The sequence below is a fragment of the Mus caroli genome, chromosome 9 (assembly GCF_900094665.2).
Source record: "Mus caroli chromosome 9, CAROLI_EIJ_v1.1, whole genome shotgun sequence".
In the NCBI taxonomy this organism is placed as follows: domain Eukaryota; kingdom Metazoa; phylum Chordata; class Mammalia; order Rodentia; family Muridae; genus Mus; species Mus caroli.
Genome location: NC_034578.1, coordinates 59,872,086 through 59,891,818, shown reverse-complemented (window position 1 = coordinate 59,891,818; position 19,733 = coordinate 59,872,086). Strand labels below are relative to the sequence as shown.

Genomic DNA, 19,733 nt, shown 5'->3' with positions numbered 1-19,733 from the left:
AGAAGAAGGAGAAGAAGAAGAAGAAGAAGAAGAAGAAGAAGAAGAAGAAGAAGAAGAAGAAGAAGAAGAAGAAGAAGAAGAAGAAGAAGAAAGAATGCTTTTGCTCGTGAAATTTGCTGCCAAAACCACTGGGTCAGGCCCTTGGCCAAGAGCCAAAGATGGATTTCCCTGGAAGGCAAGGCCACTGAGAAGGGAGCCCAGCTCCCAAGCCACTCCCAGGAACAGACACAAAAAGGCTCAATCCTTTTTACCTTTCTGGACTATCCACTGAAGCAAAGGGCTCAGCCAACAGGAAGGCCACACCCATCAGGACCTGTCCCTGTTGGTCTGCAGGGATGGACCATGTGGAGGGTGGAGGGAGCAGTCATGCATAGGATGCACAGAAGCGTGTGTGTGTGTGTGTGTGTGTGTGTGTGTGTGGCTGTGCAGGCAGCACGGCTGGGGACGGCAGTGGGGCTGGTGCCCTTACCAGGAAGCTGTTGTCCTTGGGGTTGGTGGCAAGGCTCAGGCCGAGGCGCATGTTGTCCTTCCTCTCAGACACATTGGACAAAGTGACCCTGCCTGGAACAGAGGCAAGATGCTCAAGCCACACCCGCTCTGGCTTGTCCTCTGCCCAGAGTGTGCTGTGGCGAGTCACTTGAGGGGAGCCCATACCCTCTCGCATGCCTGGAGGGCAGCACAGATCTTCCATAGACATGTCCTGATACTTTCCTCAAAACTTCCTCACACCGCAGCCCACACAGTCCGAGGAACTTCGCAAGGTCACACAACAAGTCCACAGCACAGCCTTCACCTTTTTGTCCAGGGCTCTGCCTTCTCTAGCCAGCTGACTGTACCCTGGATATACCATGGCACCCATAGAGGTGGCTTTCTCTGTGCAAGGACCTACCCACCCAGGGTACCTACCTACCCCTCCCAGCAACACTTACCATCTGAGGTTCAGTCATCCAACACCCCTTCTCTAAACACCTGCCCCCCCTGCCACGTGCTGAGGATCCTTCCCAGGTAGCCACCCTATGCAGCTGGTGTCCTCACAGCTGTGGTGGGAATAGGTGGTTCTGTGGCAGGCAGGTTAGAAACTATGGGATGATGACATAGCTCATCAGGACACTGAAGGGATGGAAAAGAGCTTGGATTCCCCAGCAGCAAAGGATGTGCTCATGCACATGTGCACATGAATGTATGTGCATGCACATGTGTGTGTATGTATTTGTATGTGCATGTGTGTGTATATGTGCATGTGTACTTGTGTTTATGTGCATGTGTATAATTGTGTATGTGTAAGTGTGTGTACGTGTGCATGTATGTACATGTGTATGTGTGTAGGTGCATGTGTACAAGTATTAGGAGGCAAGGAGTAGAGAGACTGGAATGTGTCAGTCCTAAGCTGCTGTAGGGACACCTGTGTCCCTTGCAGTGGGCTTTGGGATTCTACAACCCAAGATAATCTACACTGTGCTGTGCTGAGTACTGCAGTTTGAAGAGTGGCCTTGTCTCCAGAGAACTGGTCAGCAAGGCTGGGAGCAGGCCAGGACCAGAACACAGGTGACCACGACAGCTATGCTGCCAGGATAGACTAGAGTGAGGGTGGAGGCAGGGTAGCTGTTAGGTCCTTTCTTCTCTCCCACTTCTCTCAGGAGGTGTGGTTTTGTTGTTGTTTGTTTGTTTGTTGTTTTTTGGATAGGGTCTGATGTTGCCCAGGGTGGCCTAGAAATTGTGTAACCAAGTTTGGCCTTGCCCTCTGTTCCTTCTATCTCTATCTCACGAGAGCTAGGATTACAGATGCACCCTCAGTTCTTAGATGCTAGAGATGAAAGCCAGGCTTTTGCACACTAGGCAAGCACGGTGCAAATGGAGTCACACTCCCAGCCAGCTACTCAGTGCCCTGTAAGGGTGCAGATCAGATCTAGAATAGGTCCTAGGGAGTCATTGAGTCAAAATCTGAGGTTCAGAGACAGAGAGAAGTTTCTCAAGGACACACAGCTGGAAGGGAGGCTCTCCTGGGTCTGTTTCAGTCGTCTGTGCCTAAGGGAGGGGCTGATGGGGGACTTAAGTCACCAGCCAGACTCCTTTCCCCTGTGTTCTCACTGAAGCTTAGGCCCCAGCAGTGCTGGGGTTTGGATTCTTCACCCATGTGGTTCGTGAGAGCCTCTGGCATCATGCGACAGATTTTGGTGACCCTGGGAATCCAACGTCTTTGGGATTTCTCTTGGACAATGGCTTTTCCCTCCATCTGTTTGTCTCTAGAACTACAGCCTGTTACGGGCTGACTGCCCTACCGAAACCCTCCTCCCTGGATCCTCAGGTAATTTTCTAGGGCAGGAGACCTTGCTGGAGGAGGGAAAAAAAGGCCTGGAAAGGACACTCTTCCAGGAAAGGCCCGAGAATTATGGCTTTGTGGCCCATGTAGGATTTTTCTTCCTTTTGTGGGCGAAGACAAACCACAGTCTCTCTGCCCTTTAGGAAAAGATGGAAGCATTAAGCAGAGTGGAGCTGTGTGTGTGTGTGTGTGTGTGTGTGTGTGTATGTGTGTGTGTGTGTCCAGCATCTCTCTTGGTCTCTGCTCTAGCACAGAGGCTGGCGAGTGCTTCCATGAGGAAAATGAGGAAAAGCCTTCACGTGGGCACGGCACTGCACAGCAGCTGCAGGGCGGACATGCCGAGTGGCTTGAGATCTTAGCATACTGCCCACTAGCTGGGTGGTTCTGGGCACGTCCCCTTGCTTCCTTCTGCTGTCACTTCCTCATCTGTTGGGTGGTCCAGTCTCACTCATGTGTGGTGGGAACTGGATGGGCAGGGATGCCTAGAAGGTTGTGATGGTGCCTAGCCCTGTGGATGCTGCTGACCATATACACGGGTCTGGCTGCCGACGATCCTGTTTCAAGATCAGAAACAAGAACACACTTGTTCCAAGGAGACAGAAAAGCCCTAAGCACATGGTCAGTGGTTAGGTTAGGAAGATAGACAGCATGGGACACTGGAGGCTCGGCATTGAATTGGGGTTAACTTCTGAGAAGCAGTGAGCTGTGTGACTGAAAGAAAGATGCCTCATCTCTCAGGCCTCAGGTTCTCTCCACCCCCACCCCACCCCTTTCTGTCTCTGTCTCCCTCTTTCTTTATGTATGTGTGCATGTAGGCGTCAGAGGACAACCTTGGGTGTCTTCCCATTGCCTATCTTTCTCTTGGTGGCCTGGACGTTGTCATGCTTGCTAGGCTGGCTAGCCAATGAGTCCCGGGGATATGCCCATCTCAGTCTCCCAATCACCAGGACCACAAGGATGTACTCCCATGTCTGGATTTTGTTTTCAGATGTGGATTTTAGAGTTTGGACTTTGGTCCTCGAGCTTGCAAGGCAAGTACCAGCTTCCTTGCTTGCAGTGTGAGCATAGTGATGCATCTCGCTGGACAGCAGGGAAGAGGCAGGTGAGTGCAAATGTAGACACTCATCAGAGTCTGCTCTGTATGTAACATGGGATGAGATGAACCACATGACTATGAACATGGGAGTGTGCCAGACCCTGCTCTGTACCTGAGTTAAGAAGAGGCCAGTGGCTGCTTACCCAGGTTGAGCTTGGTGCAGTTGCCCTGGGTTACTGGACATTTGTATACGTCTCCTGTCTTCTGATGGCCATTGGTTTCCATTGGGGCACCCACAACCAACCTGTGAAGAGAAAGGAGTCAGGTGGTTGGGGTGGCATTCCTATCCCTGGAGGCTGGCCTTCTGGTGGTAGGGGAGGCAGAGAGGAAGACAGAACAGAGTGGAGGACTTTCCTGCTGAGGGAAGCTGGGCTTTCGGTAGCGCGTTGGGGGGACTTCTTACTGAAGACTGTCAGTATCACTGCCATGGGAGAGGTGGTGCATGGGAGAAGCAGAGGGAGGCGTGGAGGTTGCAGGGCAGAGGAGCCTCGGGAGCCTCATTTCACCTCCTGGGGAAGGCCTTTGGCGGGCTCAGGGTAGATGAGATGTGTTGTTCAGGGGTCACTAAGTCTGGTTCAGGTGGACACAGCAGCTAGGGAAGGAGCCAGAGAATCTGCCTGCCTGTGCCTATGTCACCTGTCCTATGGAGGAAGGCCCTTTGCAAATGGAAATAAAGCAAGGCTCCAGTTTGACATCACCTTGAATGAGTCTGGTGGCACTATGACCAGGGAAGGTGCTTTAGGAAGGACACACAGAGGAGAGACACGAGGAGAAGAGGAGACTAGGCCACCAAAGATACCGTTGCCACAAACTGGGGGACACGGGTACCCCTGGCAACTAGAAGATCAATAAAGATTCTGCCCCAGAGCCAGAAGGGAGGCAGACTGAAGGCTGCTTTAGTTGGCCTCTGCATCTGTGGGAGACCTGTTCCTGCCATTTCAGCCACCTTGTTTATGACATAAGTCCCTGTGACCATCACCCCCTGACCTCAACTTCAACAAAGGAAGAGCACACCTTGCTCACAAACACAAATACCCAGGGAAATGAGCCACACACAGTGCAGAGAGGGAAAGCTTGGGTTGTTGGGGACACATCCATGCGAGCTGTTAGAGCAGCGCCCCCTGTGGCTGGAGAGTTCCACACTGACATGCTTCTCTGAGGGTGTCTAGATGTGCACCCCTGGCATTTATGCCTCATGCCAACCTCCAGGTGGCAGTATTATCCCAGGAGGCCACAGGAACCTGCAACCTGAGGCGACACCTAGTTGGGCAACTGCTCATCTGTCAGTGTGTGGCATTCTGGTACAACTGGAGACCCCTGGGCCTTGGGCACCTGTACCACTCTCTGCTCAAAGGTTTACAGCTAACAGTGAGCTAAGAATGATGTCCTCTAAGCTGGGGAGATAGCTGAGCAAGGGTGAGGTCCTGGGTTCGAGTCTCAACACCTACATAAAAAAAGTCAGAAATGGCAATATATACTCGTAATCCTAGCACTGGGGTGGTGGGGTGAAGAGGAGTGGATCTCTGGGGCTCAGTGGCCAGGCGTCTAGCCTAGTTGGCAAGTTCCAAGTCAGTGACAGACTGCCTTCAAAACACAATGTAGATAGATGGTACCTAGGAAAAGCACCAGGGGTGATCTCGGGACTCTACACACATGCACAAGTGCTCAAGTAACCATCCATAGATGTGGACACACACACACACACACATGCACATACAGACACAGATACACAGACAGACAGACAGACAGACAGACAGACAGACAGACTGTCTGTCTTCTTGGAAGCAGTGTGTTGTCATGGGAATGGACACAAACACAAACAGACACACACACACACACACACACACACACACACACACACACACACACACTCAATACCTTCTTAGAGGCAGTGTGTTGTCATGGGATGGGTACCCCAGCTCACCACAGTGAAGCTGACTGACAGACCCCGAGAGCTGTAGAATACCCAGGAATGGGATAAAGGAGTCAGGGAGTCTCCTGACCCAGCTCTTACAGAGCTGCCCACCACGCTGCTTCTGCTCTGGACAGCAGCGTCTCCTCGTGGCTGGGCAATTCCACCTCTGGGCTGTCAGGAAAAGTTACCAGGCTGAATTGGGGCTTGACCAAGCAGCAGTGTTGTTAGAAAGGAAATGTGTGAAATAAGAGTCGAGATTTCTCCCCAGGGAGCCAGATAATGACAGCCTCTAAATATAGCCCCTTATTAGGTGTGCCTGTGTCTGACTGGCAGGGGTTAATTGGGCCTATAAAATCTGTTTGTCTAGACAACTTTTGACTACTTAATTCTGGGACAGATTGGGTAGGCAATACTGCTCCATTCTTTCAGAGAGAGGGAGGAGGGAGGGCTTTTTAGATGGAATGCTGAAATTTCAAGGAGGACCCGCCATAGCACGTTCCAGATTAGGGCAAACACTGCTGTCTTCTGGAACAGCCATGTCCACGTGTCTTCTAGAACTCACTCCCAGCATGCCCTGGGTAGGCTCCCCATTGCACCTCTCACTTCTAAGTGGAACACTGAGGTCCAGGGTCACTTGGAGAGTCCCGATAGTGGGAGAACTTAGTTGAGAAACCCAGATCTTGCTGCGTGGTCTGGAGAAACGTAACCAACCAAACCTCAGTGTTCCTGGCTACAAAATGGGGCTAAGCACTGGCTCACTGCCAACCTCTCAGCATCTCACCTTACATAGAAGGGGGACTGTATGAGGGTAAGCTATGCCTAATGACTGGTGGCCACTAGCAGCTAGACATGTGTCCTGGCAGTGGTGAAGATGGGGCAACATGGCAGAAAATTCACTATGTCCTCATGGCCAAATCTGTAGCAAGACTGGGTTTGTGCTTTTCAAAGAACAAGAGTGTCCCTATGTCCTGTCTCCATTCTCCCCAGATCTCATTTCTCTGGGGGTTCTGGGCATATTCTGGGGATCAGGGAAGGGTTCACTGTCCCCACAGTACAGATGCAGAAATGAGACACTCAGAGGGAAGCTGACTGAGCACTTGGTTTGTGGCAAGGTTGGGACTAGAGGGCTCTTGGGACAGCTTCCTCTGTGCTGCCCCAAATGTCTTGCCAAAGAGGGAGACTGGGCCACCTCCTCTCTCTCTGGAGTCTGGGCATGACGTGTGCCTGGCGGACTTGAGGTTTGGAGGGAATGATTCAGGCTTTGAGGGGCTAACTGCTGAAGCTTGAGAAAAAGGCCACGTCATCGCCAAGAGCAGCCAAATTGCTCCTGGGGTCTGGCAGCCCCACCACCCACTGTGGCCTCAGCTTTATATGGCCATCTGCAACCTTGGAGCCCGAGGGGCTGTTTGTACTAGATACTCAATATCGTCTGGTATGGGCATCAGACAGCACGGGAAACCAGAAGGTTGCGGCAAACATGGGCCTTCCATGGCTGACGGCTGTGTGTCACCAGCTGTGGGCTCCCAACATTCTTCCTAGGGAGGTGATGGTGGGGTGCTTTGGCTGAAGGGGAGCTGGCAGCCAACATTGTAGCTGTAGGCCTTCCTCTGTGGCCACATAAGGAGGGCTATAAGGAGGGTTCTGCCAAGGGAGGACACTATAGAGAAGTCTACCTGTGGAGAGTTGGGGCTCATAGCAGGGCTTAAGTTAGGGGTGGTGTGTGTGTGTGTCTCTTTCTGTGTGTGTCTGTGTGTGCCTATGTGTGTGTGTCTGTGTGTGTGTGTCTGTGTGTGAGTGCCTATGTGTGTGTCTGTGTGTGTGACTATGTGTGTGTGTCTATGTCTCTGTGTGTGTTTCTGTCTGTGTGTGTGCCTATGTGTGTGTGTCTGTCTGTGTATGTGCCTATGTATGTATGTGTGTGTCTATATGTGTGTGTGCCTGTGTGTGTGTCTATGTCTGTGTGTGTCTTTGTGTGTGTCTATATCTGTGTGTCTTTATGTCTGTGTGTGTATGTCTGTGTTTGTGTGTGTGTGTATGCCTATGTGTGTGTGTGGATGGTGGTCGAGGAACAAAAGCTGAGGTTATCCTCTGGTTCCCACATGCATGTACACCTGCAGACACACATATGTGGGCACTGCCACCATATCCCTGTGCTGTGAGACACATGGCAGTGAGGAGTGGATTCCTGTTGCAGCTCAGGTGGTGAACAGACTATTAACACCATGTACCTTATTCCTTTTTTATTTTTAATTACCTCCCTCCTGTGTGTGTGTGTGTGTGTGTGTGTGTGTGTACATGCCATGGTGCATGTGTGGAAGTCAGAGAACAGCTTGCAGCAGTTGCTTTTCTCCTTTTATCATGCGGGTCCCAAGGATCGACCTCAGATGGCCAGGTTTTGTGGCAAGCACTTTTACCTACTCAGCCATCTCGCCTGTCCTCTTCTGTTCAGCTGAACTCCTAGAACTGTCCCCCAGCCGGTCTTAGAGAACAGAAACTCTTTTGTTTTATATATGTCCTCTTTACAACAGCTCCTTGAGAGGGAACCCCGAATTCCAGATGTTTCTGCGTACCTGGTAATGGGTGTTGAAACTACAAAAGATGGAAAAACTTCCCTGACAGCCTGGGAAGAGACATCCAGAACCCAGAGCAAGGAGGGGCTGTGTGCCAGGTAGGACAGAAGGAAACAAAGCTCTGCTAGGGCCCAGTGTCCTGCCTCTGGGCTTCTGCCCTCTGTGCCAAGTCGAGGAGGGTAGAAAGCTGGCAGGCAGGGCTATGCTCTAAATCCAGCCACATTTTTTATTGCCTGTGTCTGCCAATGCAGGTGTGAGCAGCTCAGCTCCCACACAGATGGTAGAAGCCAGAGCCCGTGAGCAGTAGTGGCTCTTGGATATCTAGGAAAGCAGAAAAGACATTCCGAGAGAGGGACCAGCCTCTGCTGGAGATCCCGAGTCTAGAGGCTGGGAGGGGTTGCTTCAGAAGGGCAGACTGTAGGCTCTGTTCTTTTCCTTGGTATTGGTAGTAACTCTCTGTAATGTTCCCCCTTTGCATCCCAGGAACCTCAATAATCAGTGATGACCCGGTCGATTTTAACGAGTCCCGTGTACATGATGGATGGACACAGGGTTGGGTTACAAAGTCAGTTTGTCCACATTGGAAGCCTGTCTAGGGGCCGCTTCAGAGCCAGGACTCCAGTTTCAGTGCTCCCTTCCCACTACAAAGACTTTAGAAGCTCACAGTGTGGACTGGGCTGGCCTTCAGAAAGCCAGATGGACTCATTTCTCCAAGGTGACCTGTGTTCTCTCCTCTCTGCATTCGTCCCTCCATCATTTGGTCCTTTGTCTACTGCCTTAGACCCCAAAACCACCCCTGGCCATCTGTCTCCCCTTTCTATCTTGCCTTCACTTTTCCTTCTGACATCAGACAGAGGCATGGTATGTGTGGGGGCTCACCAATCTAGAGAATGAAAGGGAGTCCTCCTTTAGCGAGTCTCTCTCTCTCTCTCTCTCTCTCTCTCTCTCTCTCTCTCTCTCTCTCTCTCTCTCTCTCTCTCTCTCTCTCTCTCCTTTCATGGAAAATGTAATCTCCTCCAGTCAGTGTGAGCCTAGTAGCTAATATGTTCAAGATGGAGTGGGGGAAGTGCTGAGCACAGCAGACAGAGAGCCTGAGGCATGGGGGCTTAGAGCTGCAGGGCTGTGTGTGTGTGTGTGTGTGTGTGTGTGTGTGTATGTGCGCGCGCGCGTGCGAGCATGCGTGTTCAGGGAGAGCCTACCCTAGGCTGCCAGAACTGGGGAGAGCATCAGGGGTTTGTGCCCACCTTGGCCCAGACACCTGGCAAAGCCTGGCCTCCTAGCATCTGGGAAAATGAATGAGGCCACTCTTTGCCAACACTTCCCTTACTCTCCCCAACTCCATAAAACTCTCCTGAGAGCTCAGAATCCTCTGTGTGGGTCTTAAGGAAATGCATTCACTTTAAGGATTAATTAATGTGTCAGTGTGATTGGCCCAGGTAGCTCAGATATTTGGTCAAATACTATCCTGGTGTTCCTGTGCGGGTGTTCTTGTACCCGAAAAGCAATGAAATCAATCAACGAGTGGGGGCAGACTGTTTCACAGCGTGGGTGGACCTTGTTCAGTCTGGCGATGGCCTGATGGGTGTGAAGATTGGCCCCAGCTGACAGAATCTTCCTGCTAGACTGCCTTTGAACTTGGGCACCAGATTCCCCATCCTCAGATTTGAGCAGGAGTACCAGCTTTCTTTGGCTCTCACGTTTGCCAGCTTCTGGATTGAAATGCTGCCATTTGTTCCACTGGTCTCTAGTTTGCCCACTCTCCTCGAAGGTCTTAGAAATGGCTAGCTTCCATGATCACTCAACCCAATCCCATCCCCCACCAGAAGATGGCTCAGTGGGTAACGGTGCCTCCGTCCAAGCTTGACAATCTTAGTTTCATTCCGGGACCCACCATGGTGAATGAAGGGAGAGAACCCATTCTGGCAGCTTGTCCTCTGACACGCCTCCCCCCAACACTAAATAAAATTGTAATAGGAATAGCAGAGTGTCTAGGATGTTCTGAGGAGTCTACAAACCTTGTTTCCTGTGACTAGCCATTCGTGCCCTCGGTCTCTGGCAGCAATGACTAGTCTCCCATTGACGCACCAATCACAGGTGCCTTCAAGAGGCCTCTGGTTTGAAAAGAGAAGTGGGCCGGCCAGCAGGCAGTGACCTCTCGGTCGTGATTGTCAAACTGGGCCCCAGTCCTACAGCAGAATGAGTCCCCTCAAGGGACCTGTGGGCATGAACTGTCTTGGGTCCAAGCCCAGACAATCATAGAGTCAGGTACTGGAGATGGGGCCCAGTCCCTGTTTCCCAGACTTTCTGCAGATGTTAATATGACCTTGAATCTGAGGATTGTGGGATCCTTACATGGGATAGCAGAGTCTATGGCTTCCCTGGGTGCCAAGGTCTGAGTCCATGCTCCCTTTCTTCCTCTGCCCTGGCCTCTGAGGCTCACTAATGTGGCATAGCTGCTGGCCTCCTTCCCTCTTGCTCATCATTTAGGGTCTTCTTCAAGGTCGCCTTCCCTGACACCTGTCTCAACCAGCCTCTACCTTCTCCTCCTCCTCCTCTTCTTCTTCCTCCTCCTTCTCCTCCTCCTTTCTTTGCTCTTTGTACTAACTGGCTCTTGTCTTTCTTTTTGGAAGTGAATCGTTATATATGCCAGGCTGGCCTAGAACTCACGATCCTCCGGTCTTAGCTGGAATCACAGGTATGTGCTGTATTCTTTATATGCTTCTTCTGCTGTCTTTATCACCCCATAGATGGTGCCCTTAATTGACAGACAGTTTGCAAGTGGAGGCCAGAGGATGACTTGTGGGCATCAGCTCCCTCCTCTACCATGTGGGTGCCAGGGATGGGACTCAGGCTGTAAGGCATGGGGCCACTGAGTCATCTCAATCCTGCACCTGCATACTCCTTTAGCTCTCTGAAACAGGACTCATTTTTTAAAAAGTATGATTTTAATTCTGTTTACATTACAAAGGGAGCCCAAGTTTATCGAGCAGAGTTCATACCTCGGATTCGGGGTGGGGGCCAGGAGGGGAGTAAGAACAGAGAGGCTCTGGCTTCCTTTTGAATGAAAACTTTCTAGAAGGCTGCACCTGTAGAGACTGTCCAGGCAGATGTCAAGAGGATGGGAAAACTGGGAGCATTTCACATATGTGGATGCTTTACAGATGGACATCTTTCCGAATCATTTTATATCAATGATGCCCCTGGATACCCAGTGCTACTCAATGATACCATGAACCCTGAATCTGGGGCATGTTCTTTTCTGTGGAGTGAGGAGTCCCAGAGTTAAGGGAACAGGGTCCACAGAGTCCGAGTCTACTGGTAATATTCTCTGACAGCCTGGGGCTCCTCTGTCCCTCTTCCTCTCCCTCTCCTCCTTTCACTCTCTGTGTGTATGTGGACCCATGTGTATTTGTGTGTGTGTGTGTGTGTGTGTGTGTGTGTGTGTGTGTGTGTGTGTGTGCAGCCTTGCCAGTTAGGCTAGGCTAGCCAGCCAGGGAGTCCTAGCATGCATCTGTCTCTGCCTCCCCAAACACTGAAATTGCAAACATGCATCACAGGGCCCCAGATCTAAGGGCCAAACACAGGCCCTCGTGCCTGCATGGCAAGCACTTTACCAACCGACCTTTCTCCTTCTCCCCCACCCCTCCCCAAGTCTTTCAGATGAGGTACCACATCACTGAAGTTGGTAGCTAAGCAGTTTGCCAGGGTGTGGACAGAGGGTGAATGTGGCCCCTGGAGACAGATTAGCAGTGGAGAGGGTGTGTGTGTGAGGAGAAACAGTGTCGGCTAAGGCCAAATGCCTTGGGAGCAGCCTCTCAGCCTTCCTGGGAGCATCTGGTATGGATGGAGAATACGGTCCAGCCCAGTTCTTCATGGTGGTAAAACACTGTTACATTTTCTTACTGGTAGCCCATCTGCTGATGCTCAGGGAAACTTTCTATTGCACAAGCCTCTATCAATATTAATCACTGCAGGCGCTTTGAAGCCCCAGTGGAATGGGTAGACGAGACACCAGATGTGATGTCACTCTGAGGGCTGGCTATGGCGGTGGCTTTTTGCATCTCGGTGTCTGGTCTTAACCTGCACCTTCCCTTCCATTGACCTCACAGGTCTGGGTCCCTGCCTGTGACTTTACCTCTGTGTCCTCTGTTAGAACAGGAGAGGGGACGAGGGAGGGACGGCAGCTGCAAGGGAGGCTCTCAACCCAGCTGAAGAGAAACAAGAGAGCCGGGCCTGCTGGCTGCCTGCTTACTGAGTGGAAGGGCGTCAGCCCTTTAGCACCTCTCACACCCACCCCGGGCATGTGCCCGTTGCTCTCTGCATGTCACACTCTGCTGCTTGTGCCGTCCCCCACCCCAGGCCCTCTGACTCTCCTCATTCTATCACTCATTCCCAATGCCTCTTCCTCAGGAAGCCCCCTATAATCTCTGGACCAGAAGTCATCTTAACTCCCTTGATGCTTTGTTCTTGCCTCTAGTGTCTCCTTTTTCTCCTATGCGTAACTGGCTTCCAGAGTTGGTGGAGGTCCTTTGTGCAGTCCAAGCTTGGTAGTTACTGAGGAAGTGGGTGGACAGACGGAGGAGACACTCACTGTACCGTCCAAGCTGAGTCCTCTTTGCTTCTTGGGATAAAGCTTCCTGGTAAGCTCGGCTGAGCTCTCCAGGTCTGAGCTTTGCACACAAACTCCTGCTCCCAACATTATTTGTGTGCCTCAGGTCCTGCTCTCCCCAGCAGAAAGGCTGAGAGCCACATATAAAAACCCTTCTGTCTCTTTCCAGAAAGAGCGGTAAGCACTGCTTTATTTCTCCAACCCACACTTGGAGAATTTTTTTTTCTTTCCATTTTGTAACGAATCTTTCCCTTTGAAATGAAACCTAAGCAGCGAGGCCGTTTAGACAGATGTTTCTCAGCGGGACGTGAGGCTCATCTGACTGGCTCCCCGGCCTGCTTGTCAGGAAGGGCCTCTGCAGTTCCTGCTGCCCTCTGTGCAGGTGCTCACTGTTAAGTCGGGTCCACAGTGCACCCCAACAACCCTTTTTAGGGTGTCCCTGACCAGGGACATGGCTAGACAAGGAAGGAAGCAAGCACAAAAATGTCAGGACCTCCCTGATCCCCAACCACTCAGCTGGCAGAACTGGCTGAGGCACCACGGCACACTCATTGTCCCTGGTGGGTACAGCAGTCCTTCCTCCAGCTCACAGACCTGGGAAAGGGCAAAGAGCTTGGGGGCTGAAGGACAGACAGACACTCGATTGTTCCTGTGCTTATGGTTAATGCTGCTCTGTCCCACTGAGCTAAACAACCTGGGTTGAATTATCTTCCCTATGCCAGCCTCCATGCCTTGTCTGTAAAATGAGGGACTTGGACGGTTTTGGTCTGAGCAGTAGCCATTGAGTAGGTTCTGTGTGCAGGGTACTGTGGTTTGAACAGAGGGGAGTGGGGGATCACGCTGTAACAGGGCCTAGGCAGGGGCACAGAGGGACAGCTCTTGTTTGGCCATTTGAGAATCCATCCCTGAATAGTAGCCCCTGGCAGAGGCTTGCATCGTGAATAGTGTCACTTGGGGATGCAGGTCTGGACCTATGGGGAGAATGGTGTGACTCCCATTTTAAGGAGTGCAAGTGCCTGTCTGTGCATCTTCTAATGCATGCCTCCTGGTGAGGGCTGTGCTGGGGTGAACCAGAGAGACAAACATCCCTGCCATCCCTAAAGCTGAGACAGTCATACCAATCCTTCCTGCCCCCTCTCACTCTTCCTCACCGACAGTCCCATTCATCCCTTCTCCCTTCACAAGTCCAGGGAACTCTAGCTAAAGCACTTCTCCATATCCAGTCACGCCCTGCTTTTAGATCTTGCAAAAACAACACTGTCATCTACAAAGTCTGCTTTCAAGAACAGCACGACCAAAATCATAACAAAATAAACCTCCAGGTGTTATAATTAAGCTTATGATTCTGTGTTGGGTTTTGCTCAGAGGCATCCTCTGCTGACTGGCAGGTGCCACATTGCCCCTGATTGGGCTGTCACCACCTGCTTTCAGGGGGATGTATCCCTACCAACGGTCATGTGCTTGGATTTAGGTATTAAAGGTACCTACCGGGTTAGCTCAATTTCTGACACCACAGACCTCTCACCAAGCATTGGTGGTTTTAGAAAGGGTCCCCTAGACTCATCTTAGGATGGTTAAAAATGGAAATCCCAGGTGTACCTCCCACTCCAGCAAGTCTGCCCTGGTAATTGACCGGGACACCCAAGTGTTGGTTCACTTCAGTAGGTGATTCTGTTGTCAAGGGCTCTGCGAGCCCTTGGTCTGTATTAACTGATACTCAAGAGACTTGGGAATGATGACACCTGGGTATAAGGGCAGGAATCCTTAACATGGCGGGGGTGGGGTGCTCAGTGGTGGATCACTTGTGTAGCATAAGCAAGCCCCAGGGTTCATCTCCTGCACTGGCCCCATCTCCAAATGAGCAAAAACCAGGGCATGTGTTCATCTGCTTCACCTAAGTGCAGTGTACCAACTGATTGGACGACTGGGGCTCCCGCCCATCCATTCTCAAATCCCTCCATAGGAAGAAGCCATAGGAGGTGCTCTGCAGATAGATTATTTGTAGGAGTTAATTTTCTAGTAGGGATTATGCTAAAGACTTCCCCTGAGGCTCCCTTAGTACTCATGAAGTCCCATGGTGTTCTCTCTCTCTCTCTCTCTCTCTCTCTCTCTCTCTCTCTCTCTCTCTCTCTCGTTGATTTTTCATGTAGTCCAGACTGACCTTCAACTTTAATCCTCCTGTCTCAACCTCCAAGCGCTGGAATCACAGCCATGTACTACCATGCCCAATATTTATGGCTCCGGGGATGAAACTCGGGGCTTCCTGTACGCTAGGCAAGCACTCTACTCCTTGGGCTTCATCCCTAGTTCACAATGGCCCCACAGAAGACAGACAAACAGAGAGAGAGAGAGAGAGAGAGAGAGAGAGAGAGAGAGAGGAGAGAGAGCTCCTATTTTGAAGTTTCAGAAACTACTAGAGATGCTAAGTTAGCTGGAAGCTGGTGAAGAATCAGCATTCCTGGACCCTCCTTGAGAAGCAGAGGGGGTGGGTGTAGGACAGCTGCCAGCTCAGTATAGTGCCATTGCAAGGGGTTCTGGCTATGAAGCATCCTTCAAAATGCTTTCTGTGTGGTTCAAAGCTCAGGTCTCTTTATTTTCCCCCTCCAGATTATGATGAATGGGTATTCTCTTAAAAATGACTTACTTTCTATATAAGAGTGTTCTGCGTGCCTGTGTGCCTTACCACTGGAGTGCTTTGAGTCCATGGGGGCCAGGAAAGGGTGTTGGATCCTCCGGAACTGGTCTTATGGATGGTTGTGAGCTGCCATGTGGGTGCGAGAAAACAAAGCTAGCTCTTCTGCAAGAACAAGTGCTCTTAACCACCGAGCCGTTTCTCCAGCCTTGCAAGTGGCCATTCTTACAGAGTAGATCTTAGTTTGAGGAGCCCTAAAGAAAGAAAAGGCTAGACACTCACTTGAGCCTTTACTAGAGAGTAAAGTCTATTGTTTCATATTTGAAAATGCCCCCTGTCTTGCATTTCAGCGTCGTGAGCTCTGCAGTTGGGAAGGGCAGAGGATGAGGAAGAGAGGAGCTACAGCCACAGGCTGTGCTGTCTGTGGTGGGCTAGGCCCCTGCCCTCCCCTTACCCACCCTTGCCTTCACTGTGGCTGATCCTTCCCTACTCAGCAGGGAAACGGGATTTCAGTGTGTCCTACACAGGGACCATGGTCCCAGAACCCCATCAAAGGTGTCTAGCTTTGTGCTTCCCTGAGATTTAGTATGGCTCTCACTCAGACTTCCAGAGCCCTATTTTCCCTTCTCCCTCCTCTGTGAGCCTGAGTCCCACACTGAAGCTGCAAAGAAGGGCATGAGGTAAGCCCTACCCTTGGGGCTCACATTCACTCTTCTCTCCCTCTCTCTTTCCATCCACCTTGTTTTCCATTTTCCCCTTTCCATTTCTCCTAATTGGTTTTTCTTACAATGCTCTTTCCAGGTGGCTCTGTGCTACTGGATCTGACTGATTCATGGCGGCGGAACCAGGAGGGAAACATTCCAGCGGTTAGGATAGACTTAAGAACTCAAGGGAAAACCACAGCTCCGTGCAGAACAAACATGATCCCACTGGCCATGCATGGAAGTAGGCGTGAAGAGGAGCTAAAAGCCCCAAGATCTTGGTTGTGTTTCAGTCAGGGGTAGTTGAAGGAAGCATTCTCTCTAAGCCTGGGGAAAACCCTGGTTACGTTAATGAGGGTTGATCATAGCTTAAATTAGTGAGAAAGACATTTATACCATATTAGTGTGGTATAATTGTATACAGCCTTTGAAAATGTGGCGCTTTCTGATCACCAGTAAAAGGTCAGCTTTTTTGTTTGTTTGTTTTCTTGTGGGGTAGCCTGCTGATGGGAAGCTCGCCCTGCTGTCAGTCGCACCTATGGCAAGTCCACAGAATCAGTAGCAGAATCACGGGGGGGGGGGGGGGGAGGGGGCAACCTTCGCCCTCTAGTGCCATTTAGGAGAGATGCAGCTAAGGGGCCATGATACTGACAGTGAGGTAGGTATTGTGTGGAGGCACACACCTTTAATCCTGGCACTTGGGAGGCAGAAACAGGTGGATCTCTATGAATTCCAGACCAGCCAGGACTACACAGTGAGACTATGTCTCAAAGACAACCCCCTCCTCAAACTGACGATAGCCATTCTTTAGTGTTCATGGGAAATTGGCCCCAGGACTCCATGAACATTAAAATCTGCAGCTGCTCAAATTCCTCCATAGAATGGCTCAAAATGAGGCCCAACAAGATGGCTCAGTGGTAAGAATGCTGCAGAAGCACTGGGACCTGAATTAAAAGCTGGGTGTGGCCACGTGTCCCTGTAACCCTAGTGCTGTGTAGGATGGGAGCTGAGACAGGAGAGTTGCTGGAGCTTGCTGGCTGCTAGCCTAGCTCCAGGTTCAGTGAGAAGCCCTGTCTTCACAGAATAAGGTAGAGAGCAAGATAGCAGGAGCCTGACATCCTCTGTCTCTGCAAGTGCATGCACAGGGGTATGCACATCCATAATATGTGTGCCTACAACACACACACAACACACAACACACACACACACAGCCTCAGCATTTGCATAGAACCTACACACATCACCTCATACTTTTATGCCACTTCTAGGTTATGTTTAACTTCTAATTCAAATCAAATAGCTATTTAAATGGCTACTGTAATGTATGATCTAGAGAATAATGATAAGAAAACAACCTGGACACTCTATAATTTACAGGATTCATGGACCCAGGACTCACAGACATGGAGGGCTGAGTATGCCAGTCTTGAAATCATAGGACTCTGCTTTGAAGGGGAGGTGTGTTTCAGTCTGAGCTTAGCTGCTCCCTCATGTGAGACCTCCCTTTGCCTCTCTTACGTTGGGCTTTGGGGGGATGTTTGGGAGTAACAGAATGGATGGTGTTGGCTTTGGAGAAGGGGGTAGGGTGGGGAGGAGGCTGCTAGCCACTGTGCAGGGGTGAGGAGAGGGGGTAGAGGCTAGGACCAGACAGGCCAAGATGCTGAGTTGGCAGTTCTCCCTGGCTTCTCTGAACGGCCAAAGCCAGTTTATTTTCTTTCTTGGGGGTTAGTAACCAGGAGGCGTCCACTCCCAAGACTGTGTCTTCTTACCCCAGAAAGCATATTGTTTGGCTCTCTGCCTTTTGGAGTTCATCACTAAGAATATTCTCCATCTGAAGATGCCCCTGGCTCCAGCTCTGCGGTTGACTCTGTGTGAGGAGCTACCTGGGCCATCGCTCATATACCCTTCAAATCCTGGCACTCTCCTGCATTGATTTAGAACTAAAGACATAAATAAATGAAAGGATAGCAGAGAGAGAAATGGCTCGGGGGCTTGAAGAGCCTTGAGAGCTGTTATCTGGCTTTGCCTCACATCTGTACACGGCCCTTGCATTTCACATCTGCACATCACCCAAGTTTGCACTGTGTTCTGAGGCGGACAGCTCCCCTCTCACCCACCTCCCTGTGGCTCCTCTCAAGGCTGCTGTCTGCCATTTGAGAGCATTAGGTGCTCTCATCCCCATCATTGAGGACAACTGCCTGGCTTTCTGCTCCCCTCTCTGAGCCTCCAACAGTCTCCTCTCTCCTTGCTCGCCTGCCTGCCTGCCCTGCCAGGGCCTGCCTGGTGGCTTGGCCTGGGGCCTAAGCCAGCATTTCCCTAGAATATGGTTTCCCCTTCTCTTTGGCCCTTACGCAGTGGATGCCATCTTGCCCACCGGCTTTGCTGCTACCATGATTTATCCTCTAACCAGAATGAGTCAGGGTGTGGGTTTTTGATTTGTTCCAAGGGAAAATAGCAGAGGGCATTTCTGCACTGTGGGGTTGGGAGCCTGCTCTGGGGGCCTGAGTTGGGGACAAAGAAGCATATTTCTCGGTGAGATTTCCCAGCATGAAGGTCAAGCCTGCTCCAGGCCTGTCACCGAGGAAGGGGACCAGATTGAAGATCTGTTATTCTGTCCAAGCAGCCATTGAGCCCCCTTTCCTTGAAGCTTCTGTCTCTCCCCTCAGGGAAGGAACAGTGAAGGAGACAACATCTCTCAGTGATTGCTTTGTGATAGACATTTTACACCATCTCTTCCTCCTTCCTCCACAAGTTTACTTTTGGATTTACATCCCTGGGCCCTTTTGTTGGATGAAGAGACTGGTACAGAAACCAGCTGTGACATGTTCAAGTCTCATGGCTTGAAAAGTGCTGAGATGGGAGGGGACAGCATATGGCTCAAGCTGTCCTTGAACTTGCTAAGTAGCCAAGAGTAACCATTTGATCCTCCTGTTTTCACTTCCCAAGTGCAGGGATCATGCCACGTTTATACAGCCATCATGCCACGTTTATACAGCCATCATGCCACGTTTATACAGTTTGAGGAGTCGAACCCAGGGCCTTGTGCATGGTAGGCAAATGATCAATCAACTGAGCTAGCATCCCCGCCCCAGTGGTGTGACTTTGAAGACTAGACTTTGCTCAAAGGGAGGGAGACATCCTCAGTTGTCCATCCTCAGTGAGCCTCTGGGAATACGTGTGGAGAATCCTTGAGTCTGGATGGGTATCAACTAGGGCATCCTGTGCTCTGGGATGCAGGATGCTAGATGAACTGTCTCCAGCCACCTAAGTGCTCATTAATCAGGTGGAGCAGTCACAGGAGGGAGATGCTGCCCCAAGCTGGCAGCTGGATGTGAGTTTCAGCCCTGGCTCTTCCATTGACTTGTCATGGGGCTTGGCTTAATATTGTTCTACCTCCAAGCCTTGGCTTCCTCACCTTTGACCTTAAGGAGGTTGGGACCTCTATGTAAGGTAGAACTGACACAGGGCACAGCAGCCCTGAAGGCCCACCCATGGTTCTGTGTGGTCCACCTGAGCCTCCTGGGGGATGCTCCCATCCCTGGACCAGCCCTAACCCACCTCTGCCTCTGAGAACTGTGCTCCATGGAAGACCACTGCATTAGCGGCCCTGATTTCAGGATGAGGAGCTGTCTGCTCTGCCTGGCATCTCTACAGCACGGGACACAATGCCTGATAGGATTCTGGGGAGAGATTAGGATGTGTTCTACTCTTTTTTTCCTGTCACTGTGATAAAAAATACTCTAACCAAAAGCAAAGGGTTTATTTGGCTTATAACTTTCAGGTCACCATGTTTTATTGAGAGCAGTCAGGGCAGAGTCAAAGCAGGTGCTTGAAGCATGGAAGGATGCCTCTCATGGGTCCACTCTCTGCCTTGCTCAGCTTGTTATTTA

General features: G+C 50.9%; 1 protein-coding gene across 1 annotated transcript in view; it reads right to left on the bottom strand.

Moving 5' to 3' along the window:
• The window catches only part of Itga11 (integrin subunit alpha 11), a 106,680-nt gene that overhangs the window by 52,662 nt on the left and 34,285 nt on the right, over positions 1 to 19,733 (bottom strand). Inside the window, exons 3-4 of the mRNA XM_021172144.2 lie at positions 3,560 to 3,660; positions 470 to 561 (exon numbers count right to left, since the gene is read on the bottom strand). Of these exons, the coding sequence (XP_021027803.1) occupies positions 470 to 561; positions 3,560 to 3,660 (193 nt within the window). The remainder of the gene's footprint in view (positions 1 to 469; positions 562 to 3,559; positions 3,661 to 19,733) is intronic.